This window comes from Pararge aegeria, chromosome 20, assembly GCF_905163445.1.
Source record: "Pararge aegeria chromosome 20, ilParAegt1.1, whole genome shotgun sequence".
In the NCBI taxonomy this organism is placed as follows: Eukaryota; Metazoa; Arthropoda; class Insecta; order Lepidoptera; family Nymphalidae; genus Pararge; species Pararge aegeria.
The window spans coordinates 3,703,379-3,730,749 of record NC_053199.1 but is presented as its reverse complement, the minus strand read 5'-3'; the positions used below and the strand labels follow the sequence as shown (position 1 = coordinate 3,730,749).

General features: G+C 38.2%; 3 protein-coding genes across 3 annotated transcripts; 1 reads left to right on the top strand and 2 right to left on the bottom strand.

The window, feature by feature from the left end:
• Positions 1–343: 343 nt before the first annotated feature.
• LOC120632863 lies at positions 344–5,022 on the bottom strand. Its single transcript, XM_039902901.1, has 3 exons — positions 5,012–5,022; positions 3,477–3,583; positions 344–2,463 (listed from the first exon to the last, which is right to left on the bottom strand). Exons 1-3 carry the CDS (start codon positions 5,020–5,022, stop codon positions 344–346), a joined length of 2,238 nt encoding a protein of 745 aa, XP_039758835.1.
• Positions 5,023–9,079: 4,057 nt separating this feature from the next.
• LOC120632733 (platelet glycoprotein Ib alpha chain-like) lies at positions 9,080–9,635 on the bottom strand. The gene has a single exon (XM_039902722.1). The coding sequence runs from the start codon at positions 9,589–9,591 to the stop codon at positions 9,091–9,093; it is 501 nt and encodes a 166-aa protein (XP_039758656.1). The 5' UTR covers positions 9,592–9,635; the 3' UTR covers positions 9,080–9,090.
• A 10,022-nt stretch (positions 9,636–19,657) lies between these two features.
• On the top strand, positions 19,658–20,258 carry LOC120632695. Its single transcript, XM_039902664.1, has one exon. The coding sequence runs from the start codon at positions 19,701–19,703 to the stop codon at positions 20,109–20,111; it is 411 nt and encodes a 136-aa protein (XP_039758598.1). The 5' UTR covers positions 19,658–19,700; the 3' UTR covers positions 20,112–20,258.
• The last annotated feature ends 7,113 nt before the right edge of the window (positions 20,259–27,371 follow it).

Genomic DNA, 27,371 nt, shown 5'->3' with positions numbered 1-27,371 from the left:
GCGCCTCGCACCACTGGCTCCAGAGTTCTGAGAAATGCCTCAAATTCGGTCAGGGGTATGTTGGGGGAAAAGTACACTCCGATGAGTGTCAGCTCCCCCCACCCGACCGCCACAAACCCCGGTCCGTTGCGCTTGGGAACCAGGGGGCGCCCATGCGCTGGCACGACGATGGCCACCAAGCCCTCAGTGTCTCCAGCCCAGTTTGACTGGTCGGGGACAAAATAGGGCTCAGCAGCAGTCACCACATCAATCCGCCACTCCACCATGTGCTGTATCAACAGATCCTGAGCACGGGCGCAGTGGTTCAAATTGGCCTGAAGGAATTCACCATGGTTTAGTGGCATTAATCTTCCATGTAAAAATCCTCTTGTGCCGGTTCTTGTCGGTATCTGGAAGTTTCAGAGGCCCGGGTAAAAGTGGCCTCCTTGCCTTTCGTGGGAGGTGGGGAACATTTCAGTCCCCCCATAACGTGACCACCTTTTCTGCCTATCTCTGTACAGACTGCGCATTTGGGGTCTACCGAGCACGATGCCGACTTGTGCCCTTCTTTGCCGCACCTGAAGCACAGAGTGCTTCGGTCAACAGGGGATGGGCAGAGGGACCGTGTATGTCCCGTCCCCATGCATTTATAGCAGCGCATCGGAAGGGGCTCTAGGAGTGTTACACGGGCCGAGGACCATCCAATGACTACTCTTCCCATCGCAATTAGCAGCTTCGCTGCAGTCACCGGACATCGTACCAGGGTTGACCCTGTCCCATTGGGTCCCAACCGGAGAGCACCTGCCCTTACTTGCTCAACCGGGACGCTTCCCTTTTCCGCCACAACTCGCTGCACCTCTTCGGGGGTGATAGACTCATCGAGCCCAACGAGTCGAAGCTCGGCGGTTTTGATAGGACGGGCAACTGTTACCCATTGACCCACAAGACCTTGCAGCTTACTGGCGAGCTCATCCGCGGCTTTGGCGCTGCTAGACCCCGGGACTTCGATAATTCGCGCCCCAGTGGCAGATTTGCGGACCCGGACGTGGTCTACACCTACATCCTTTAAGTTTAGGCCTGAGGTGGCCGTCTTCATTACCGTCGCGTAACTTTGCGTTGCGACAGCATCCTGTTTCAAGGTGATGACGACCGCCGAGGACTTCGGGGAGGCCAGTTTACCCTTCCGGGGCTTTGCATTAGCGGGTACGCGGGCTTGGGCGGCAGGTTTGGGTTTGGGCATCGCAGATTTGCCAGTTTTGGCCTTCGTCTTTCTCCCGACTACCTTTGACCAGGTCGGCAATGTCGTAGTTTCAGCGGCTTCAGTCTCCCGTTGCACTGTACCACGTACGGGAACACTACGCTCTGGTTGCGACGCTGGAACAGGCATGGTGGTCCTAGTACCTGCCGCCGAGCACGACGTAGTCGCGCGCGCTGGCGATGGACCCGCAGATGGTTCGTCAAGAGGACGTTGCGCCGCCTTTTCCCTCTTTTTGCCTGATGCAAGTGGTGGCCTCAGTACGGGCTCCTGGGGGAGCCGCTTCTCCACCTCCCGGAGGCGGTCATTAACCATACCCCCGATGGAGACGAAGAGGTCCCTCTTTAGAGTTTCCAGCATTTCTACAAACGCTGGGGAGGTCTGAAGATTCGCGTCAGTAGCGGGCTGACCCACAGTAGGCGATTTCTCTCTTGCTGAGAAGGAGGACCGGAGGGCCTTGACCTCAGCCCTTAATGCTGCCAACTCCTTTTGCATCCTCCTGTTGTCCGCATGTAGCCTTCGAGCTTCCTCATCGGATGACATGGCCTGCAGGGTATCCATAGCCTTTTGGATCTCTGTCGTGGCCCTGCTAATTTCGCTCCTCACGCCGCCTCTGAGGTTTTTGGACTTTTTAGCCTCACTCGTTATAGAGGAGACTGCATTCCGGGCCCTATCGATGAGCTCATCTCTTGACGGTGCGTATACATCTACTGCTTCGGGGGTTGCTTCAGCCACTATGATTGGACTTCGCTCCCGGACTTCCTCTTCCGCTCTTTGGGACCGAGTTTTAGACCTAGTCTGAGGGGGGTTGAGACGGTATGCATTATCTGCGGCCGCTTCGGTCTCAAATGAGCACATATCCATTTCTTTGAGACGGGCTTTGGCAACACTGTACCCAAGGTATGCCCCCCTCCCCGCTTTTGCCTTCGCCTTCGTTTTTGCAACAAGAACTGGCTCAGGCTCTACTGCAACAGCCTTCTCAGAGGGCTCACCCTCTTCCTCCCCCAGACTGTCAACTTCCTCACGGTGCCGCTTCGAGACAGCTCCGGTTGCCTTCCAGGGGCCCACCAGCGCCTCCAACACTCTGTCTGTGTCTGAATCTGAATCCATAGGGGATTCGTGATCCATCTCCTCACGTACTGGCATCTGTAAAACTATTTTCTTTCTTGCCTTTTCAAAAGACAGTGCTGAGGTGCACGTCTCCTCTTCTCCTTGCGGGCCTTCTAACCCTATAATATTATCAACCATTTTCATTTTATCTTTGTTTTCCATTTTTGATCCCACGAGTATGGGGGAAACATACAGTCCATCCGGGTGGTGCCCCCTGCACCCGGGTAAGCCTGAGCGTAACTCGCCACAGGGAGTCGGCTGGTACCCTGGCGGGGGTCGCACTGGTGACTGAACTACCCATCAGCCATGCATCCCCTCGCGGTGCGCCGCCGCTTGGGATTCGGGGTAATTTTTTATAGAGGTTTTCTTCCTCGCAGTCCAGCCGGTTAAGGCAAGACCCTCGGTTCCGTATGGGCCACGAGACATGACCATGACACCTCAGTACGAAATTACGAGCCCGACGGTGGCTAGGCAACAAAATGCTACCAAAACCTGTTCAGCGGCAGTGTAAGTGCGCGCCGAACCCATCTCGCTCCATCTGCTGTGCCCTCTGCAAAACATAGGGACACGCAGAGAAGCACCCCTCCCAGTTTCAGGTCATTCGCTGCCATTCAATAACCAGTCAACGAGTTAATCGGTTATTGACTGGCACCCAGGGAGCACCACGTGGAGGTTACCTGACCAAGCCCCCCAGTGGGCAGCGACCCTGCTTTCTGCGTCCAAGGCGGTGGGTTCGATTCCCACAACTAGAAAAATGTTTGTGTGATGAACATGAATGTTTTTCAGTGTCTGGGTGTTTATCTGTATATTATAAGTATTTATGTGTATTATATTCATTAAAATATTAATCTGTCATCTTAGTACCCATAACACAAGCTATGCTTACTTTGGGGCTAGGTGGCGCTGTGTGTATTGTCATATTATATTTATTTATTTATTTATTATTGCAGCAATGCTGCTTAGCTGAAAAAATATGCATGGCGATAGTACTTCCCCGGATAAGCTGTGACACAAAAGGCTACTAAAACTAATAAAATTTTGCAAGGTTTCCTGCCTTTCAGTATTCTATAAGTTATATTCCAGAGAGTGTGCTGAAGAACTGCTTGATCTAGTTCCCCACTCCCCTTTTTACCATCGAACCGCGACGCACTGTAAGGATTTGCATCCCTACGTGGTTGATATACCGAGGACGCGTACGAATCTTCGTTTCTCATCTGCACCGCAAGGATCTGGAAGGCCCTACAATATGAGTATCTTTAAATCAAGAGTGAATAGGCATCTTCTAGGCAAGCGCGCTCCACCTTAGGCTGCATCATCATTGCAGTCAAGCGCTCGTCTGTATACATAAAAAAATAATAGAAAAATCTAAATGTGTGAAAGAAGCCCGAGCTAGGAAACGAATGCAGAACATCATGTTGTTGACCATACTAACCACTAGACATATAAGGCAGTATGGACAGTTAATCATTTCAAATGGAAAGCTTTCGTCGATTGGTATATTAAGCAAGTACAAACCGTACGCATAAAATTCAAATTCACTTATTGCATGAAAGTATTACATTCATATAAAGATATAAAAATTTCATTGTTGTCAAACGCGTGTGGAAAACAAAAATATCAGCCGTTATTCCATTTTCTATCTATTCACAATTTAAAAAAAACTATAGAAATGATTACAGTTCATAAATAAGTCATAATAACGTTAAAATAATTAGTACCCATTAAAATTACATTATTTGACTGTTCCCATAATGTCACACAACAAAATATAAGTTCATCTTTCAATCTGAATCATTAACTTTATTAAATAGTTTCTTGTAAATAGTTATTTACTGTGTAATAACACTAATTTAAAAGTATTTATAAACAATCTAGATTTAAATTGATCATCTATAAAAAAAAAATACAAAAAATAACCGAATTCGTAAAACAAATAAAAAGCAAGAAATAAATATTTTCTGCAACATTTTAAAGTCGGTGCCAAGTAAAATGTAGTAAGAAACTATCTAGTCATTTTGTGCTTTTTACTTGTCACAGACTTAAAAATGAAAAAAGAAAATTACTTAGCTTGTAATACACGTTATTTTTAACAACATGATAAAATCGCGCGTCTAGTAGGTCGATAATGATGAAATTGTGAATCGTATACTATAACAGTATAATATAAGATAAGATACGATAAGATTAACGGTATTTTAATTTATAAAATCCCTAAACACAATATTTGCATCATCTTGTTTTTGAATGTTGTGTCTTACAAATTCTGATAACATGATAACGAAATTGTGTACTAACTTAAATTGTATAGGGCTATATTTTGAGAATATATTGCTTTTAAGGATTTCGTATACCAACTGTACATTATTACTTTTTCTGCGTAGACCATTTGTTGGTCCGTACGCCTGTCTCTCGGCGGGCTGTATCTCTTGAACCGTATCTTATAGAAAGAAAGTAGAAATGCCTATACAAAAAGGGGTTTTTTTGCTAAATTCCTCGAAATGCAGTAAGAATTAGTAGCAATAAATCATTTATCAAGTACCTACTACAGCAAAAGGAAGGGCGTTACAATCTCATAATGGGTGAATAGAGTTTTGATGCGAAAAGGGATCTTAACTCTGCAACCGCAGACTTAAGATCCCTTTGCGCATTCGACTACAGCGTTGTTACATCTGACCCATACTGCTATAGGAATGCGAGGCTTGGACTATTAAAGAAGACTCAGGAAACGCATAGAAGCATTTGAGATGTGGGCATTCAGACGTATGTTGGCCAGTTGGACTCGCAAAGTATCCAATGAGGAAGTTCTGCGACGCGTCAAACAACGGCGTGAATTTTTGCACACAAGAAGATGATGAACAAGATGAGAAAAGTTGCATATCTGGGGCGCGTGCTGAGGCACGAGAGATATGAGCTCCTTCAACTTATTATGATGGGAAAAGTTGCAGGAAGAAGAGGCCGCAGAAAAAAAGTCCTGGCTTCGTAACATCAGAGAGTGGACTGGAATCGCGAGTGCAGCAGAATCATTTCGCCTCGCGAAGAATACACAAGAATTTACGAAGCTGACTGCCAACCTTCACTAGTCGGAGAGGCACCGCAAGAAGAAGAAGAACCCGTAATGAGTTACTTGCCAGCGGAGAGACCCGTCTTTATATCGTCCAACCTTTTTATGTTTTTTAAGTAGAATTTAGCAGAGCGCAGACGCAAACTGAGAACGTGGGCTAAGAAACGTGGATGACATAACATGCCACTCGTGTTTTAATGACATAAACCTCGTGATCATATTATGATAATTGTTCGTAGGTTGCTGTAGGTGGTGCTTTCTTTTGAATAATTGTGCCAAAACGTAGCTACTTGCGTAATACTGTAACAACCTGTAAATTCGCTAATAAAACCGGCCGAATAAAACCCCTGTGCTATACCGGGGTACAAAATATCCTATGTCGTCTCCAGGATGCAAGCTGTCTCTGTGCCAATTTTCATCAAGATCGGTGAAGGTTGAGACAAACATAGATAGCAAACAAATAGTCAGACTGCTTTCGCAACATTAATAAACAAATAAATAAATTAATATACTACGACAATACACGCATCGCCAACAAGCCCCAAAGTAAGCGTAGCTTGTGTTATGGGAACTTAGATACCTGATGAATATTTTTATGAATGTATATTATACATATAAATACTTATAAACACCCATACACTGAAAACGTTCATGTTCATCACACAAACATTTTTTCCAGTTGTGGTAATCGAACCCACGGCCTTGGACGTAGAAAGCAGGGTCCCTGCCCACTGCGCCAGCCGGCTGTCTAAATATTATTAATATGTATTGTCAAATGATCTTGGAATATATCTGAAATATATTTATATGTGAGTTTAGCCCTTATGTTTTGAACGTAACAGTATTCAAGTGCCGAGAATATCTCAAAAAATAAAACCCTTCTAGAAATATTTCGAATATAACAAATGTTAAAATAATTTCAGCGACGAGCTTTGATATTTTACAGCACAAATCCACTGTATTCCTTTGCGTTCATGCTGTCATAGTTCTCAAAGCCTAAATAACATGCCCGCCAGGTTTTGTCAAACCCCTACCATAGGCTATGTGAATTAATAATTTTCAAGAAATTATTTTGACGTTATAGCAGCTTTCTAAGGTTGAATGTTTTCAAATACTTCAATAATCCTACTAATATCCTACTAATATAATATTATAAATGTGAAAGTGTGGACGTTTGTTACTCAATCACGCAAATCCGACTGAACGGATTTGTATGAAATTTGGCATGCATGTAACCTTTGACATAGAAAAAAACATAGGCTACCTTTTATCACGATTCCTTAAGTAGTTTCTGAGAGAAAATTGAAAAATTGGTTTACGAGCTAAGCCGCGCGCAGACAGCTTTGAAATTTGGTATACTTTCTATGCCGATTTCTCAAACAGTTCGCGTAGTGGGATTAAATTTTTTTAACGAGCGAAGCTTTAGACCTATTTCTGGAGTCCACCTAGAAGAAGTTGCGGGCAGAAGCTGGTAGTATTATAAAAGAAAAAGGGCATTTTGTTTGTTACCTATGATCGGCTGAACTACTGCTGATTTTAACAAACTCTGATACTAGCAGTGGAAATGGATGGCAGAAAAGCGCCAGGATAACGTCCCGTCCGGTCACAGCTCTACTGATCTTAGCGCAATAGAGATAGCTTGTATCCTGGAAAATACATAGCAAAATCGCAGACGAGGTCGCGGGCAACAGCTGGTATTGTATGTATGCATTTATATATTTTGACAGGCTGGGGATAATCTGGCAGACAGACAGACGGAAGGACAGCGATATCTATGTAATAGGGTATGGTTTAACGAAATAGTAAAACAAGAATATATTTTATTTCTTCTAAAATTATGATTTAGCTCTGCCTAATTAATAAACGGTTTTATTATCGGTTTTATTCTCAACGCGAATATTGAGTTTTCAAAATACATATTCGTAGTAGCGGTTTGGATTATGGAGGTATTAAAGCAATTCAGTAGCAATAGAGATTGGAAATAAGCAGCAAATAGTATCGGTTCATAATGCCTACAGTAAATAGTTGGGCCGAGCGGGTAAACTGTAACCCCGGGATCACACTCGCCAAAGCACTTTGTGCCTGGTGACTTTATTTTATTTTATATTGACAGTTAAAATCGTTTTAATAATTTTTTATATTGTAAAAGCCTTTGTCCTGACTGACTGACAGACAATCTACAGCCCAAACGCCCTAATGTAATTATTTGAAATGTTCACAGAATAGCCTTTTTGCTCATGGTTTTTGTTAAATTTTACCTTTAATAAGGGGCACAAAGTTTTTACGATCTCTGTCTGTTAATTTTCAAGTTATATCCATGAAACTTTCGGAAATACTACCTTGGTATATACAATGGGTGAAATGGGGAATGATTTCTTTTTTATAAATATGTCTACCAAACTCTGACAATATAATAAATTGTGTAAATTGAAATTGTTCTTATGTTTGAAAATTAATAAAATTGCGTCTCAAAGGACAGAACATACCGTTTTAGTTAATTTTAAAGGTGGTAGGTAAATAAACAGTAATAATTATTATGCTTGCTTTTTTATGTCACCATAAAAGTTATTCTGCTTATTTTATATAATAGCGGTTCAAGTGAACGAACGCTTTGTTTTACTAATCATTTTGTTACAATGTTTGTTAACGATTGCATAAGACCTCTATGAAAATACAAATGAGGCAATCAGTTAAAAAAAATAAAACCGTAAAACGAAAAAAGGATTCATATGCTATTTAGAACAAATAGCATATGAATCCTTTTTTCTTATGCACCACAAGTACTGAAAGTAAAGGTATTGTATTCATTGTTGATGATCATCGATAGTTTGAGTGAAGGGAGGCTTCGGCCGCTGCTACTACCACCTTACCGATAAAGACTTGTCACCAAGCGATTAAGCGCACCGGTAGGATGTCGCATTTAAACCGGTCAGGGGTAAGGATTTAACATAACTGCAACAACAGGTATTTTTTTTTTTTTTTATTTGTCAGGCATTTCTGTGTCAATTCACTGTCAGTTGTTTTTATCTAGTGGGACTTTGGCTGTGGCTAGTTACCCTACCGACAAAGATAACCCGTAAGCTACTTAGTGTTCCAGTGCGTGCGTACAAACTAAAATTAGGGATGTCACTACTATACTCCCTAACAGATTAGCCCGCTACCATCTTAAATTGCATCATAACTTGAAATGGAAAAAAAAGCTGGGGCCAATAGAAATACATATTACATAAACCAAATGCTAAGCGAATACATGAATGCTGTTTAAGTATATTTACGTGTATTTACTCGTTGTTAATTGTGCCTCTAAATATATTGGTAGCATTAATGACGCGCACTTATGTGAAATGCAGCGAGTTCACTAATTTCACTATGAAATCAAAGCTTAGAGATTACTCTTACAATTTAATCTTTGTACACAAAATATAAAGTTACAATTCTATCACATTCTCACATAACTCTCCAAATAATAAAGAATGTTATATTGGTTATATACCATTCTTTATTCTTTGGATTCTTTATTCACTGATCTACACTTCTGACGAAAAACCAAACACTAAGATCGATTGAGTTACTGGAACTCAATCGATCTTAGTGTTTGGTTTTTCGTATACTATACACAACAAATTGATCATTATCATTTACGTCATCATCCATAATATCCAGAGTCATTTGGTATGTACTGCTACTATTGTGTCGTGGTAGTTTCTTCTGCATTTGTTGGTTCAGCAATTGCTGAAGTAGTTGTCTCACTTGGAGTAACGTCTGTCGTGCTTGCTGGTTCAGTAACTGGTGGAGTATTTGACTCAGTTGTTTGTGGAACAGTTGGCGTAGTAGTTGGTGCACTCGTTGGTTCGGTATTTGGTGTAACGGCTGTCGTGCTTGCTGGTTCAGTAACTGGTGGAGTATTTGACTCAGTTGTTTGTGGAACAGTTGGCGTAGTAGTTGGTGCACTCGTTGGTTCGGTAATTGATGAAGAGGTAGTCGTTTCTGGCGGTGCTACAGTAGTTGTTGTCATATTATCTAATCGTTCTCTCAGTTCGTTTGCTTCATTCCTCAAACCGTTTCTCTGACTCGACAGCGCCAACGTTGATACAAACAAACAGAAGCATAGTAAACTTAGAAAGACTATTATTTTGTTGTTCATCATCCACCCAAGGGTCCTGTCACAGTAGTATTTGCAATTCATTTTGATATTTTTTTTAATTATTTGCCTCCACACGACAATGTGTTCCGAACGTTCAGTTATTGTGTTCTTGATTCACCCATCTATTAGACATTGGTTTTTATCAATACGTAATCGGAATATCTATGATGGTTATCTTTGGTATGCCAATTTGCGTTTTACGTCTCTACTAATAGAGTTTGTTTTAGGTCTTGATGTGTGTTTGGTTTGAAATTATTAATCAGAGTATATTGATAAAATTAATCAGCAGATATCGCCATCCGACTGCAACGGGCAAATTTGAGATTCCTTTGTTTTAATAATTTTGTATTAGAATCAAGTAATGAAAAGACCGCATCGCCACTGACAGCCTGATAAATAGAACATAAAAAATCTCTTATAGGACAGGATTCCAACCATGGTGCGTAGTGTGGTCTTATATGTAGGAGATATTATGAATTTTCTCTGGTTTGATCAGTCGCCGTGTCTAATAGCCGACTTACCAACAAAGGTAGACGGCCAATTGGCGCAGTGGCCGTGGGTTCGATTCCCCCAACTGGAAAATGTTTGTCTGATGAACATGAATGTTTTCCAGTATCTGGATATTTATATGTATATTATTCATAAAAATATATCTTAGTACCCACCCCACAAGCTACGCTTACTTTGTGACTACATGGCGATGTGTGTATTATCAATAAAAAAAAGGCATTTCGACAAGCGATTTAGCAGTTCAGTCCGATGTTGCACAAAAACCGTTTAACAGTAAGGTTTAACATCATTGATATTTCTATAATTGTGTGGATCCAATTACATTCTATGGCGTGAGGCAAACACCTCTTCAGACCATTCTCCATGATAAAGTCGATAGAACACGCAAAGGGAGTAGAAATACTCTTCTGTGCTCTAGGTGTAAAGTGAAAGTCAATTTGCATGGTCAACATGTCGAACTAACGAAGAAGTTAGTATTGAGGTACCCCAACCAAAAAGGTCAGAGCAGTAAGCACTCTATAAATCTCCTGGTTAAATAAGTTTTATTTAACTCGTAAAAGAAAGTGCGCAGATGCATTTGATACTTACATTTTCTACATTGGTGGCAACGATTGATGACTCATTCATGCAATAACCAAACTTTGCGATAAACAAGATTATATTCATTTTATCCGTTTAACATATCAAAGAAACAAAGAATATATTATAATACGGAATCAAATTTTATAGCGTGTCGTATACCTCGAGGGAAATCACGCGCGCTGCTCGTCACAAATTATTACAAGTGTCATTTCAAAACATATTTTATTTATTAGCCCTTCTGGAGCAAGTATTTGGACACAGATTTATAATAAAGGAAGACAAGACGAAATGATCATTGATACCAATAACAATGACTTATTAATATGTCGTAAAGTGGAGATAACCTAGTGGTAAGAGTTTGGCTTCATTTTCAGTAGGACCAAGTTCCTTTCCTGGCATGCATACGACGGCCGGGTTGCGCAGTGGGCAGCGGGCACATTATGGAGAACTCTCAGGCATGCCGGTTTCCTCACGATGTTTTTCGTTTCTTGTGTTGTTTCTGTTAAAAAGTGGTGAGAGCCCCGTGGCTACGACTTTCGGAGTGCTGAGTTCGAATCCCAGCACCTTTGAGAACTTTATGGAGAACTCTCTGGCATGCAGGTTTCTTCACGATGTTTTTTTGTTAAAAGCGGTGATAGCCCAGTGAGTAAGATTTCGAATGATCATCTAATATGATCTGCTAGGGGTTTCAGCGTGCTATCAACTGTTCTTTAACAGAATACAGTTTCGCCTGCACAATGGAGATAGTATTGTCAACGGTTTAATCTGTTGAATGAACGCCAACTTCGCTAATCGCGGCTGAATCAACAGCCTTGACAACTGTATGGATATGTCTATGTACACCATTGCTCTAGCTATACAAGCGCTAACATAAAATGATTCAAAAATAATTTAATCATACTTATATAAGTACTAGCTGTTACCCACGACTTCGTCTGCGTTTGATTTTGTTTTTTGATGTGGCATTAAATTTAGTTTTAGGTTTAAAAAAAATTAAAGTATCGCTAAGCCTTAAATGAGCTGCTCACTGCTGCATGCTGCTGTCCACTGAGGAGTTCTGTCTTCTATCGCCAACCATAGTTTGGGCAAAATTAAACACATATTATAACCTCTATAGTACAAAAATAATTATTTAAATCAGTTATAATTGGTGTAAAATCGTCAAACACTCATCCACTCTTCCAAAGAACCGAGTCGGGATGAAAATCATCTTATATTACTTCTAACACTTCCAATAATAAGTGTACAAAGTTTTATGAGGATCGGTTAAGTAGTTTTTGCGTGAAAGCGTAACAAATAAACTTACATTCACATTTATAATATTAGTAGGTATAGGGATTGTTTAAACGGTGATAGACAAGTGGGTAGGAACCTGACTTCACTATCGGGGAAGTGAGCTCGAATCGTAGATACGCACGTCTGATATTTCTACGTTATGTACGTTTTAAACAATTATAGTATCACTTGCTTCAACGGTGAAGGTAAATATTTTGAGGAAACTTGCATTTTCTAGAGTTTTCCATAACGATCTCAAAAATGTTTGGAGTCCACCGTGATGGAATACGGCCTTAACTCCTTCTCGTTGTAGGATTGTGGGAAGAGAACCACGGCATGTAGTGGATCGGTAAAGGATTTATATCATGATGGTGTGAGTGTGTATGTTTGTTTGGCTTTTCCTAGCGTCCTAACTGAGCAACTAATTTACTTAATTCTTGGCATAGAGCTAGTTGAAAGTACGGAAGTATAGTAATTATATAACTACTTATTTCTGGGATAATAAGAAGTTATATAAGTAAACATAACCTACATATTATCCCAGAAAAACACAAGTTTCCCATGCGTTTTGTAAAAAAACTGAAATATATGTGAAAGAGGAAAGCGGGCAAAAGTTGTTTTTTATTTTTTTTCAAAACGATCTTTACACTACAAAGTAACTAAAAGATGGTTTAAAATGATTCAGAAATAATTTATTCGTTTTTTTAAATAGTATTCACTTTTTATACCATATTATTTAAGATTTATAGAGGCACTCTAATATTTTGACGACCCTGGCGCAGACGAGCGCTGTAGTTCTAAGTGGGTGATCCCGGGTTCGAATTCGGACAGGGGCAATATGGTAATTTATAATTGATGATTTTTCTCTTTAAGATAGTTACTTACTAACTTAAATAAATACACACATAAATAAATATACTACGACAATACACACATCGCCATCTAGCCCTAAAGTAAGCGTAACTTGTGGTATGGGTACTAAGATAGCTGATGAATATTTTTTTGAATATAATAGACATAAATACTGATACGTAATATACAGAAAAACACCCAGACACTGAAAAACATGCATTTTCATCACACAACCTTTTTCCAGTTGTGGGAATCAAACCCACGGCCTTGGACTCAGAGAGCAGGGTCGCTGCCCACTGCGCCAGGCGGCCGTCAAAAACTTAGAAAGGTGTTTACTTAATTCTACACTCGCATGGGTTTAACGGGGAATAAAAGTTTGTATTATAGTCTGTAATTATTCAAGTTATATCCATGATGTAGATATTTGGGCTTTTAGTAAAAAAACATATGAAACGAGTGTTTCTCAGTCTTTGGGAATACTTCCCTAGTCGGGTAAAATATTGGGTTAAAATTTTTTATGAAGTTTATTCATGAAGAATTTAATTTTCAAGCAACATCTATATAAATTTTTATACCGGTTCTCGTTTAAAAATAAAGATAAAAACATTTTAAAAAACCCTCCCGTGAATAGCAAATAATTTTGACGGCCGATTGGCGCAGTGGACAGCGACCCTGCATTCTGAGTCCAAGGCCGTGGGTTCAATTCCCACAACTAGACAATATTTGTGTGATGAGCATGAAATTTTTTCATTGTCTGGGTGTTTATATGTATATTCTTAGTATTTATGTATATTATTCATAAAAATATTCATCAGTCATCTTAGTACCCATAACACAAGCTATGCTTACTTTGGGGCTAGGTGGCGATGTGTGTATTGTCGTAGTATATTTATGTATTTATATATTAAAAAAAATAGGAGTTAAAAGTTTGTTGAAAAGCGTTTAATATTTTGTGATATAGGTACACTTTTATATCCATAAATTTGGTATTTGGACTTTTATTTGCTATTCTTTCGCAGACAAAGTTTCTGGCGGGTTAATTTATATATTTTTACTGAATTAGTATTTAAGTAACTATTCAAATTTAGCAGCTACTTACTTTTCTACGTATTAAAGCGACGTTCCTTAAACCACATTCGTGACTCTCGGACATAAAATAAAAAATAATCGAGCAAGCAAGCCAGAGTAAGTAGTAACGGTCTTTGACTTTACAAATTGTTTTGTAGGTTCTATGTTTCTGTCGAATGTCCTATAACATTTCTTTGTGTCAGAAATTTATTTCGCGTGATTATAGTTTATTGTTATTAGGTACAAAAAACAGGTAAAAGCTAAAGGTAGATCTAAATATAAATAATAACAAGTTTTTTTCTAGGAATTAAATTGAACTAAAAGTAAAACTAAAAACACATTTGAAACTAAAATAAATACATAAAAAATTATACATATATATATGTATATAATTTAGGGTTCGAGGGACGATCTCTCGTGGAAATCGATTAGGGGGTAAAAGAAACTTTCATATTCCCAACAGGCTAGCCCGTTACCATGTTAGGCAGCATAATCCGATGCCGAAAATCAGCATTCTTGCAATGCTTCCGGTCTGAAGGGTGTGGTTGCCAGTGTGATTAAAGACACATGAGCCTTACGCCTGAAGCTGATGGATACAGAGCGGCATGTTGCAGGACGAGTTCCTTGCATGCTTTTTCATTGTTGGAATATAATCTGAATTTTAGAGACCTTCCGAGATTGACACACACATTGCGTGTGAATATTATCTCAATATTAGATACCTCCAGCTTTCACAAACAAGCATAACTTTCCTGTCCGCGACAATTGGTTTTATAATAATGTATTTTTATTAATTTCTTATTTTAATATTCGAATTATCCCAAAATCTGCACATTACAGAAATATGTACGCGGGAATCCTTTTAATGAATTACCATAATCATAAAAGTCGCGCCGCCCTTGAGGGAAACCGGTTCGTAAATTTTAATAAAACCCTGCAAAATTACGCCGCATTACGCGTAGCGATACGATTGTATCTGGCGAGACATTGCTTGAATATTAATTTCATTTATTACATGAGTCCAAACTTGAATAAAAAAGCCCTGATATACAAATTTTAAGGAATAAACATAAGCTTTTTTTGGAGGTAACTTAAAAATGAAGTAAAGACAGACTTTTTTATTTAGAAAATTCTATAGGCATCTACTTTATTACCGGTCTGCTACTGCCACGGATTTTCTCCCACTATGAGAAGAGGTTTAGGCGTTAGTCCACAACGCTGGCCCAGTGTGGATTGGTGGTATGAGCTGTATAAATTTATTTAAGACAAGTCGACATAGTTATGCAGTATTTGGTACACTTCAAACGCTTTTCAATTGTCAGAATGTGATAAAACACACTAAGAACAATGTATTCCGACTTTATTTCACACACATGCGTAAAACATTAACCTACTTCTAGTGCACTCCGGTAAAAAGAAATATTCCTGTTATTATTTCAATGATTATAATAATTCTAACACAAAGTCTCATGAATCTTAGCCATTAAGAATATCTGAGTTTCTAAGAAATACTCTTATCTTGAGTAAATAATTACTTAAATTGTTAGCTCGCTCTAAGCCGCTGTTCTCTGAGGACAAAGATATTTTTTTTAAACACTGGCACTTGGTGATTTAAACTGATTGATGTGATTTGTGTTCTCATTTTTACTAAACAATGGAAGGGTTGAGTTTGAAGCTTATTTTTCATTCGATGACTATAGATGCCAGCGTTTGACTTAAACTGCTGTGACTTTAAAATGCTGAGGACAGTGATGATCTCCTTACAGGTTTGATCATCATATAAAACCTTCTTATCAATTTTAATAATAATAGTTTTTATATTTATTTGATTAAAACTACAATTTTTTTTTCTTAAGTTACCCTGGCCCCACAACTAGGATATCCCGTGTCGGTGTCGTGTCGGTGTCTTCCCATATGTGCATCGAAATTAGATAAATTAGAGAAATCCATTACCGACTCGGCGGAAATAAAAGTTAGATGTGCATAAAGCAAAATTTAGATGTGACATAAAGAAAAGACACTGGGTACGTTTACATCCGTATGATTTCAATACCCCAGACACTCGCACAAAGCGATTTGAGTTTTCCTTTCTCATACACATCGCTGGAATTTGGAACGCCCTCCCGAGTTCTGTGTTTCTTAACACTTACAACCTGGGTATCTTTAAAACAAGAGTGCAAAGTTATCTTTCACGCAAGCTCGTACCATCTTTAACCACACTGTCCATCAGGTGAGATTGCGGTCAAGCGTAGACTAGCGCTTAGTAAATAACCCATAAAATATTTTTTTTTAGTATACGACAAGTGGACAACTCGCTCCCCACGCGTCGCACACTTCAATCAATACATAACATATTGCTAGAACCTGCTTTGCCTTAATGTAAGTGCCATTACTAAATTCAATAACCCTGCGAACATAATATTTTACCCTTTGTAGTACATGTTCTTTGCTTGCCCTGCGCGTTGTTGTTAATTTATAGGTGATGTTTTCCTCACATGAGGTTTAACAGCTACGCAACAGGTTCATGGACAAAGGACAGTACTTTGTAGGGCATGTTCTTTGCTTGCCCTGCGCGTCGTTGTTTATTTATAAGTGATGTTTTTCTCACATGATGCTGATTACCTATTTTCAGGCAGGCAAGGCATTTTCTTTGCTTGCCCTGTGAGGTGTTGCTTCGTTTAGAACTGATGTTTTCAACTTATTTAATTTGGTCATCTAGTTATTCAGTCAATTAGTACTATATCTATAAGTATATATAATTTCAATAACGACGTTTAATGATTGAAGAATTACTCCTTTGAAGCATACTTGAACAAATTGAAATAAACGTTCAAACAAAGCGTAAAAACGCTTACAGATAGACTATTTAAACTCGAAATGAACAGAAAACAAACTTGTTTGGCAGCGCGCAATTAATGTAAAGTCGAGGTAAAAAAATCTTAATTAATGTAAACTGACCCATTGCGATTCCCCGGAAAACTTCTTTGCGGCTCCAGTTAATGAGGACTTTGAGTGCATGCTAAATAAATAGGGGCTACAACTAGGTAAAAGGTCCCTTCAAAAAGGCTTAAGGATGTTGCGAGAGATCTGTTAATGTTAGTGAAGAATCATTTGCGTTTTCTTTCACAGCGATATTGCGAAACATTCTTATAATGGATGTAGTTAAAGCAAGTCTTACACTAGTTCAACCTGCGTCCGTAACGTATTATATCATTGTGTACTGTGTAAGACCAATCAAGAGTGCGAGTCCGAATAAAATCTTGTGATGATGATTCAAAACTATTGCTGTCTTTTTCATATCATCCGTCCTCCTCGTCGGGGGTCTACCAGCACTGCATTTCCGATGCAACCTGAGAGTCCAACGTCTATCGGTTTTTTGAGCTACGAGTGTGTCTCCCGTCCCATTGCCCTTTTAGCTTTGCGGCTCTTTGAGCTATATTGGTGTCTCTAGTTTTCAAATTCCTCATTCCAGATTTGATCACATAGAGATACTCCTAGCATATCTCTCTCCATCGCCCGCTGAGTGACCCTGACCCTCATTAAGAGACCTATAGTTCGGGACCACGTTTCAGAGCCATAAGTTATCACTGAAAACATACACCTTTCAAAGACATATATCATTAACATTAATTACATTAACATTAAATATAAATAATAAATAAATATAATACGAAAATGCACACATCGCCATCTAGCCCCAAAGTAAGCATAGCTTGTGTCATGGGTACTAAGATGACTGTTGAATATTTTTATGAATAATATACATAAATGCATATAATATAAAGAACACCCAGACACAGAAAAACATTAATGTTCATCACACAAACATTTTCCAGTTGTGGGAATCGAACCCACGACCTTGGACTCAGGTCGCTGCCCACTGCGCCACTTGGCCGTCAATATCGCTATTATATACTGTATGTAAGTAACTTGGCTTTATGTTATTAATAAATAGTCTCTTTTCCTACTAAATGTTTAAAACCTATATACTTATATTGCAACAAGAAATACGCGTGAGTGTGTGACCTTAAATTCTTACAATATATCAAGGCACTAGGAATCTTATATTAAAGGTACAGATCCCAATCGACTTCTTATATTGAAATCATTTCCTTACATGTTTCGTTTCAGGCAGCCAGTTTCGGTGCCTGTAATAAAAAATATTCTTATAATAAAATGATATTTAGGTTCACTTCTCACTCGAGGCGTGAAACTCCCGGGAAATCAACTCGTAGCGGCGGATGACGCACATTTGTACAGGAATTAAGGTTACCTTGAATTATTTCAGGGTGCTATCATTTTAATAAAGTTTTGATAAAAACTTAGTTACCATTTATTATAATATAGTAAACGTTAGCTAAAGTTATACCTTTTTGTCGGGTGGGAGACTTCGGCTGTAGCTAGTTGCCACTCTTCTGGCAAAGTTGTGTTGTCCGGCACATTGTCGCCTTGGCCTTCAGAAAGTTAAGCCGAAGTCCTAACTACGAGGCTTTCGCCGCTTACACATTTATATATGTATACTAGCGGACCCCAGCGCCATCTGTCAGGCTGATTTGTGCCTGACAGATGGCGGGTGCCATCCAAAAGCATACCAAAAAATTTACTGAAATCGGTCCAGCCGTTTAGGAGGAGTTCAGTGACATACACACGCACACAAGAAATATATATAAAGATATTATATCATCATGTCAACTAGAGTTATCTATATATTATATATACGCGACATTAATACGTCATTGTTATTGGTCTCAAGGACCATTTTGTCTCATCTTCAGTTATTACAAATCTGTGTCCAAATACTTGCTCCACGAGGGCTAATAAATAAAATATGTTTTGAAATGACACTTGTAATAATTTGCGACGAGCAGCGCGAGTGATTTCCCTCGAGGTATACGACATGCTAGGAAATTTGATTCCGTTTTATACATTCTTTGTTTCTTTGATATTTTAAACAGATAAAACGAATATAATCTTGTTTCTTGCAAAGTTTGGATTTTGGATGAATGGGTCATCAAACCCAACGTAAGAAATGGAGTTATAATATGCTTTTCTTTTTTAGAGTTTCCTGGTAAATTAAGTTAGAACATGAAGTAGGTAGCTACTTACTTTTCTGGTTAGGGTACCCTTAATACGAAGTCCTTCGTCAGATAGACGTGTTGGCAATCCAAATTGACTAGCGCCTCGAAGTCCCTAGAGCGCCCCTTTGCGTTTCCCATTGAATTTACAACATCCTTGTTTCTGACCTACCTCAGATTGGATACCCACTGCTGTGGGTATATCAGTGTTTTAAACCTGTACTGTTAAACGATTTCTACTCGGCATCGTACTGGAACGCCCAATCCCTTGGCGGAACATCTTTGTTGAAAGGTTGTATCTAGTCACGGCCAAAGCCCACCAGATCAAACCCGAGGAATTATAAATATCTCGTCATAAGATCACAGCGCGCACCATTGCACCAGGATAGTTGAATAATGTCCTACAACAGAGATGCCTTATGTTCTATTTTAGGAAATTAATTAAGCTGATAGATTTGGTCTTTCCATTATATGTTCTAATACAAAATTATTAAAAAAAACAAAAGGAACCACAAATGTGTCTGTTGCAATTGTTAGTTCACGATATCTGCTGATTAATGTTATCAATATACTCTGATTAGTAATATCAAACACACATTGAGACACAAAACAAACTCTATTGCTAGAGACTTAAAAAGCAAATTGGCACACCAAAGATAGATATCATAGATATCCCGATATCGTGTTGATAAAAACCAATGTCTAAAATATGGGTGAAACAAAAAACACTACTATTTATCGTTCGCAACTCACTGTCGTGTTTAAACAAATAATTTAAAAAATATCAAAATGAATTGCAAATACTACTGTGACCGGACTCTTGGGTGGATGATGAATAACAAAATAATAGTCTTTCTAAGTTTACTGTGCTTCTGTTTGTTTGTATCAACGTTGGCGCTGTCGAGTCAGAGAAACGGTTTGAGGAATGAAGTGAACGAACTGAAAGAACGATTAGATAATTTGACTACAACTACTGTAGCGCCAGCAGGAGCGGATACAACAACAGAAAAGACAACAGAAAAGACAACAGAACCACCACCATCTGCTCCACAAGATACAAATACAGGTGAAAATAATACAGGAGAAAAAGCAGCGCCGATAGAAAACCAAAGGTCTCTCGATACTACGGATGGTGAATTTATTGATAGTCCCGATCAAATTGTTGTTGATAGCAAGCTCCTTGAACTTATTCGACCTTAGTGCTTGTTTTATGTCAATATATCCTACATTTTGGATCAGTGAATGGTTATATAATATTCTTTATTCATTATAGAGTTGTGTGTGAATGCGGCAGAATTGTAACGCGGATTTTTTGTACAAAGATTAAACGGCGATTGGTTTATGTAATATGTATTTCTATCGACCCCCGGTGACAGTGAACTGACAAAAAAATACTAACGTGATTACAGCGGTCTAACATTTAAGGGGTACGGCAGGTAAATGAATTATTACGCCTTACCGTTTTCAGTGCAGCATTGTACTAGAACGCTGGTTGATAAAGAAGCATTGAATACAAAAGACCTAGAAGAAGAATATGTCTAGCAGTGGACGTCAATCGGTTGAAGTGATGATGTTTCTGTATGTTCTTAATTCTGCGTAAGTAAGCATAAAACAAGTATTATTTCTGTTTATAAAATGAAATGAAATGAAATTTATTCGCTGAATATGAGCTTACATCTTATTATAATATAACATTGCTCCATATTCTACAATTAAGCATGCGAAATGTAAAATGCACAACAAGAACAATCATTACACATGTCTGCATAATCTTGTTGAGCAAGCATTGAAATGTTATTTATTAAATTATACAGGTAATATCAATGTTATCATAATAAAGTCAAAATAATATCATTTTTAATTCGAAGTCAGATACTCGGATATTGTATAGAAACATTTTATACACAGCCAATGCGCCAGATTTTTCTTAAAAAAACGCGTAGGTTGATTTTTTAGACCTGCATCTAATTTATTGTATATTTTAACGCACATAGCAAAGGGGGATTTTGCGGTTTGTTTTAATTTATATTTATTGTTGCACAGCCGAATTTTATTTCTCGTTTTAAAATGGCTTACGTTCGAGAAAGTTTTAAAATACGCCAGGTGGCGATGAACGAAGACTGATATTTCGTAGATATACAGACACGGCAGAGTAAGGAGATTGTGTTTTTGAAATATTGGTCTACAGGAATCCGTTGGGTCTATAAGAAATATGCTTCTTATACACTTTTTTTGTGTCACAAACAATTTGTTTATATGCACTGAGTTCCCCCATATAACAATACCGTAGCGCAGGACAGACATGACATAACCGTGATAAGCCACTAGTGCTGCATCAAGCGATACTGTACGCCTAAGACGACGCAAGGGATATACAAATTTATTAACTTTAGTACAAAATATGTCCTCGATTTGGTTTTTCCAATCACAATGTTCGTCAAATTGGATACCTAAAAATTTTGTACTATTTTATTATAAACCACCTTTAAAGTTTTAATTGCCCTCGCCCTATATGAATCGATTGAAATATTATAAGTGGAGCTTTTTAGCCCCCGACGCTAAAACGAAGGGGTGTTCTAAATCTGTCGTGTCTGTGTGTTTGCGTGTGTGTCTGTATGTGGCATTTTTTTTTTTAATAGTTTCGTGGTTTGATGCGAATCGGTCCAGGATTTTGCCGGCGCAACAAAATGGATAACATAGTTTTTCACAACTCCCTCAATACAGTTATTAAAATAAAACACGACACGAAGACAAATTTCAAATCCAAGACGAAGGCCATCACAAAATCGGAAATCAATTTTTTTTTTACAGCTCCTACAATATGGATATCAAATGAAAGGGCTTTTCTAGTAGAATAATGTACAATATACGACGTGTAATTGAAAACCGTAATATAACTTCACAGGCTTTAGAGGTACATTATGTACTGACTCTAAGACTTATCTGTGGAACTGAAAATCTAATAGTTTTTGAAACTACTGCTACAGTTTTTACTGAAGGAAATCAGACAAGCCCTACATATCCCTAACATCACTTAGCAAAATTAAAATCATGTGACTCCTGTCACTTTATTAAGTACACGTCGTGTAGCGTAGGTGCTATGCGCGTGTCGGTATTTTATTTTCAATAGGGTTGTCATAAGTAAAAACATACAATGTTTTGAATTCATTTTTTTTGGACAAATAAATATGCTTTTTTTGATTTAATATTATTACTGGGTGATTCCTTATGAAGTATACTTATTTATGCATCCTTCAACATTATTTCATAATTCGGCTTAACGTTGTATAGAAAGCCAGAGGTTTTTTTTAATTCTTGATTTATATGTTATTTAACGTCACTGATGACGTAAAATACAGTGGGGATGTTGCTAAAGAACAATAAACTCACGAAATTATATTTAACCGTGCCTAAGTACAGTTAAAAACGAATGCTTTTAATGTTTTCGTAGTTATAAATTCTCTCTTTTAGTTATTATTTTAGTTATAACTTCTTCTAGTCAGACTATTGCCTGAAAATATAGAATTATTATTATGATAAACTCTTTCAAGTGATGAGAAATATGTTTAGAACTACAAACTTCAGTTACCGCAACTCTAATTACGCCATGATATTGTATTTATTACCTCTATCTAAAAATTAATATTAAAACAATTAAAACTTCGCTGCCAGAATTCTATTTCATATTCGTTCGTGATAACTGTGCCAATAAATCTGATGTACACAACTCACTAAAATGAACTGAATTCTGAACTGTTTCAAAAATGTTTTTGTCATATCCATGTTTTGTCTATAAAACATGTCTACTATTATATTAGCCAGACTTCAGCGGTTTCAATTGCCGAATTTTGTAAAAACATGTGTTTTCTTCGGAAACTCTTCTGATTTTATATTACAAAATTATTAGGCATTGTTATTTTATAGAATCTTGTTTTTTAACTTAATTACTTATTATCTTCGATAATAAGTAATTAAGTTAAAAAACATCGTCAAAGTAAAATGATATTTGATATCCATATTGAAGTAGCTATGAAAATAGAAAATTGGCTATTATTTGGTGGCGATCTTGGATCTGAAATTTATCATACCGTATTCTATTAGTCAAGCCTTTTCATTTCATACCCAAACTGAGGTAGTTGTAAAAAAATATGTAATCCGCCATTTTGTGGCAGCGGCCATCTTGGAACGATTCTCATCGTAAACATGACCACTCCCGACAAATTCACCTTTCAAAAAAAAAAAAATCAAAATCGTTTCAATCGTTTCAGACCTACGATGCCACAAACAGATGCACACGCACACATACAAGTCAAAATTATCACATCCTGTCGGTTTTGCTTCAAGGGTTGAGAATACTAGTCGTTAATAAAATATAGCACGTAGGTAGGTTATGGATTATTTTCACGATGAATTGAATCTTGTTTTGTCATTTGGACAGCAAACTAATGTATATTTTATGTAGGTAATAATAAACATGATTCGTTATCTTTGTAGTATTGATTCGGATTATTTACATGACGTCATTGCAGCTTATCGAAAGCCTCCACTTAATACTAATTTAATAAAAAATAATATATTTACGATTATTGACGTTCAGGTTGACATTCAGTCGAAATGTACAAAGCGCATCAGGAACGGGGATTTTTCATCGCCGTTTAGGTAAACTAAGGTTTAGACCTTTCCTCTAGCATCATTGATACTTGCCACATACGACCTGAATAACTTCGAGGCAAAAGTGAACATGCATTTTCTAGGCAAGCGCGCCAAACTCAGACCGCATCATTACTTTCCACCAAGCATAATAGTCGTCAAACACAAGCCTTCCTAGTATAAAAAAATATATATAATTTTATCGCTTCAAAGAGGTTATTAAATTTGTTTAGCAAGGCAATAAAGGATCCTTTGAAGACGGTCGTTTTAACGACCTCTCTGGCGAAACGGAGAGCGCTTTGAATTTAATTAAGAAGTCCCGGTTTTGAATCCCGTCAGGGACGATTTGGGTATTTATCTTTATATATTATATATTTATATTTATATATATATATCTCTGGTCTGGTCTGGTGGAATGCTCTGGCAGCGGCTAGTTACAACTCATTTTTTTTTTTTTATTCGTGGGTAAATCCTCGTTATGTCAGACTCTTACTGACTACAACCCCACGGTGTTCCTACTCACCACCTGATGACGGAGCCACGGGAACGGTTACGCAGACATCTGCGACTCCGCCAGCGGATATCCGTTAAAGCTAATCTACCTTGAGCACTACGTGACCGTGTTTACTTAAGAGACGTACCGGAACAGTAGCACGACAACCAACGCGAAGACCATGGTGTAGACAATGGACAATCCCGTTTCCAATACCCACAGGTCCACAAAAGCAGTGGGAGAAAGAGGATGAACGCGCACCCTGAACCTACGACCAGGTGAGATTGCAGTCTAATGCTAACCTGTATCGGAATTAAAAAAAAACTAAGTCACAATATTTTTTTTTTTTTTGAAATATTAAAAAAAAAAAAAATCATAATTACCAGGTGAGATTGCAGTCTAGGGCTAACCTGTAGTGGAATAAAAAAAAAACTAAGTCATCATAATTTTTTTTTTTTTTTAATGTTTAAAAAAATCATAATTACCGGCCCAGGATTCAGACCGTATTCCACCACGCCCGCTCAATGTGGATTGGTTGACTTTACGATCAGACAGCTTTTGATTTTATGGACAACTCTTAGGCATGCAGGTTACCTCACGGTGTATTCCTTCACCGTTAAGGCAAATTTTAAACTATTATATAAAGCTGGAGAGTTTGTCTTGTTTACTTGAACGCAATGATCTCTAACTATTTAACGCGGAAGACTAAAGGCTATACCTATATCATCACGCTAATACCAATAAGAGCATAGCACCAATAAAGAATGATTTAAAACCGGGAGTTTTTTTTTTCCTTTTTACTTGTAGCGCTTTCGCTGCGTGCGTAAACGTTTAAAGTTTCTATAAAATCATCTATGACAAAGTTGTTCCTCTCTGAAACTTCAAAACCAAAGTCCGCGACAGCATTTGTCTATATATTAAGGTTGACTTATTCGCGGAAGAAGTCGCGAGGGACCGTTTGTAACATTATAATTACTAATTAAAAAAAATTAATAGTTTAAGTTTCGACGAATACTAAAAGGCGCTATTTGTAACCAAAATATTTAGAATACCTCAAACAAGGAGTATATCGTGAGTGTACTCAGGAACTCCACAATCTTGTTCCTCTTTCCCCGTTCTATCACAGAACAGCGAGACACCGTGAGCCGGGGCATTCTTTCGTGGTTGATATTCTTAACATTCTGATACGTACCGCTAGGATGTGGAACGCAATTCCGCAACTGTGTTTCCTGACACGTATAACTTGAGTACCTTCAAGGCTAGAGTGAATAGACTTTTTTCTAGGCAAGCGTGCTCTAACCGACCTCATCATTGCTTTCTAACGGGCATGATTGTCGCGTGAAAATCGATATTAAAAAAAAATATATCATCTGGCTTTCATCTAAATTGATTTGGAACAATATTGTTCCATTTATCAACTTACAAGGAAACAATATCAATTCTTTTATCAATAGACTGATAACAAAACACCGTCATTTTTGTTATAAATACATCGCAGATATTATATGTAACATTTTTTAGATAATAGCCTACCTGTTATCTGAAGAATGTTGCTTTACAAATAAACTCTATTACGAAAGAAACCCTTATATACAGATCGTTAAGTATATCATAATACGGTGACCACCCTGGCGCAACGGCAAGCGTTGGGTTTTAACTAGGAGGGTTCCTAGTTCAGCAAGGTTAACATTCCTATATTACATTTATAATTGCTGTATTTGCTCTGGTCTGGTGGGGTGGGAGGCTACGACCGTGGTTGGTTATACCCTACCGATGAAGTCGTGCCGCTAAGTGATTTCGCGCTCCGGTACGATGCCCCGTAGAAACTGAGTAGGGGGATGCCACACATTAGACGGCCGATTGGCGCAGTGGGCAGTGACCTAATTTCCTGAGTCCCAAGGCTGTGGAACACACATAACTGGAAAATATTCGTGTGATGAACATGAATGCTTTTCCGTGTCTGGATGTTTAACAGTATATTATAAGTATTTATGTACATTATTCATAAAAATATTCATCAGTCGTCATAGTACCCGTAACCCAAGCTACTCTTTCTTCGGGGCAATTATATATTTATTTATGGATTTTATAGCTCAGGGAATTTCATGGCACTGGAATGGCGACCCCACACTGGTAAACGCAGCGTTGGTAGAAACGCTGAAGGCAAGCGGCATAAGACTATGGTATTTGAAAAGTACTCCAATAGACCTATGTCCAGCAGTTAACGTGAACTGGTTGATAAAATTATAACTTTTAATTATATTAAAATTTCTTGATGATTTTTTATTTATAGTTGAATATTTTTAATTTGTTTGTCGCATGATCATTTTAATATTAAATTAATATTGGGGTGAGGATAGTGTGAATAATTATAAAATAATTCACACCTCAATATTATGGTAATCAATAAACTAACAACACAACTCTATGTGCACATCCCTTTTGAAGTTTCACCCTATTTAATTGAAGTGCTCTCAACGACACTTACTCTAGTAAGGCGCCATCAAATTATAATATAAATTGAACTCTTTATATAAACATTTATAATTTGCATTTGGGGGTCGCTCCCCCGACTTCATATCTTAACGCACCCATTTGCCGAAATATAATCATATTATATCTGCAGTAGGTACTATATGCTATGATTATCATCCGCTTATTAACGTTCGACTGCTGAGCATAGGGCTCCTCTCTCTCGGAAGAGAAAGAGAGAGGTTTTAGAGCATAGACCCACCACGATGCTACAATGGGGGTTGGTGGGCTTTAACTACCATTGCCACAAGTCGGTGATAATAATCGGATCAGAAAGCTTAACGCGCTCTTCGAGGCACGGGGTTGACACCACCAATTTCCTAACTTCGGGCAGGTTCCGAAATATCTTTCAAAAAGATTATAAGATTTAATAAGAGATAAAAAAACATCATCATCATCATCATCATCAACTTAGTACCACTACATGGCCAAGTGCGGATTGGTAGACTTCACACGCCGTTGAGAACATTATTGAGAACTCTCGGAAAATCACGGTTTCCTCACGATGTTTTCCTTCATCGTTGGAGCAGGTGATGTTTTTAATGCTCAAAACGCACTTTGGCATTCGAACGCGGCCTTCCGAAACTTAAGCCTTCCTAACTGTGAGGCTGTAATCGCTTACATATTATATAGCGGTAATAACCAGTGGGTAAGGCATCGGCTTTCCTTTCGTGGAGACAATGTTTATAATATATACACATTTATATATATAAACATTTCAGCGTTAAATTAAAAACGCACATAACTCCGACTCCGACATAACTCCACTGGCTATTACCGTTTAT

Excerpts from the sequence above, each read along its gene's own strand:
- LOC120632863 (XM_039902901.1), bottom strand. Across the intron at positions 2,464-3,476 it reads CAGTGCGTCGCGGTTCGATG|GGTTAGAAGGCCCGCAAGGA; the intron begins GTAAAAAGGGGA and ends ATAATATTATAG.
- LOC120632733 (XM_039902722.1), bottom strand. The coding sequence starts at position 9,591 with ATGAATTGCAAATACTACTGTGACAGGACCCTTGGGTGGATGATGAAC.
- LOC120632695 (XM_039902664.1), top strand. The coding sequence starts at position 19,701 with ATGAATTGCAAATACTACTGTGACCGGACTCTTGGGTGGATGATGAAT.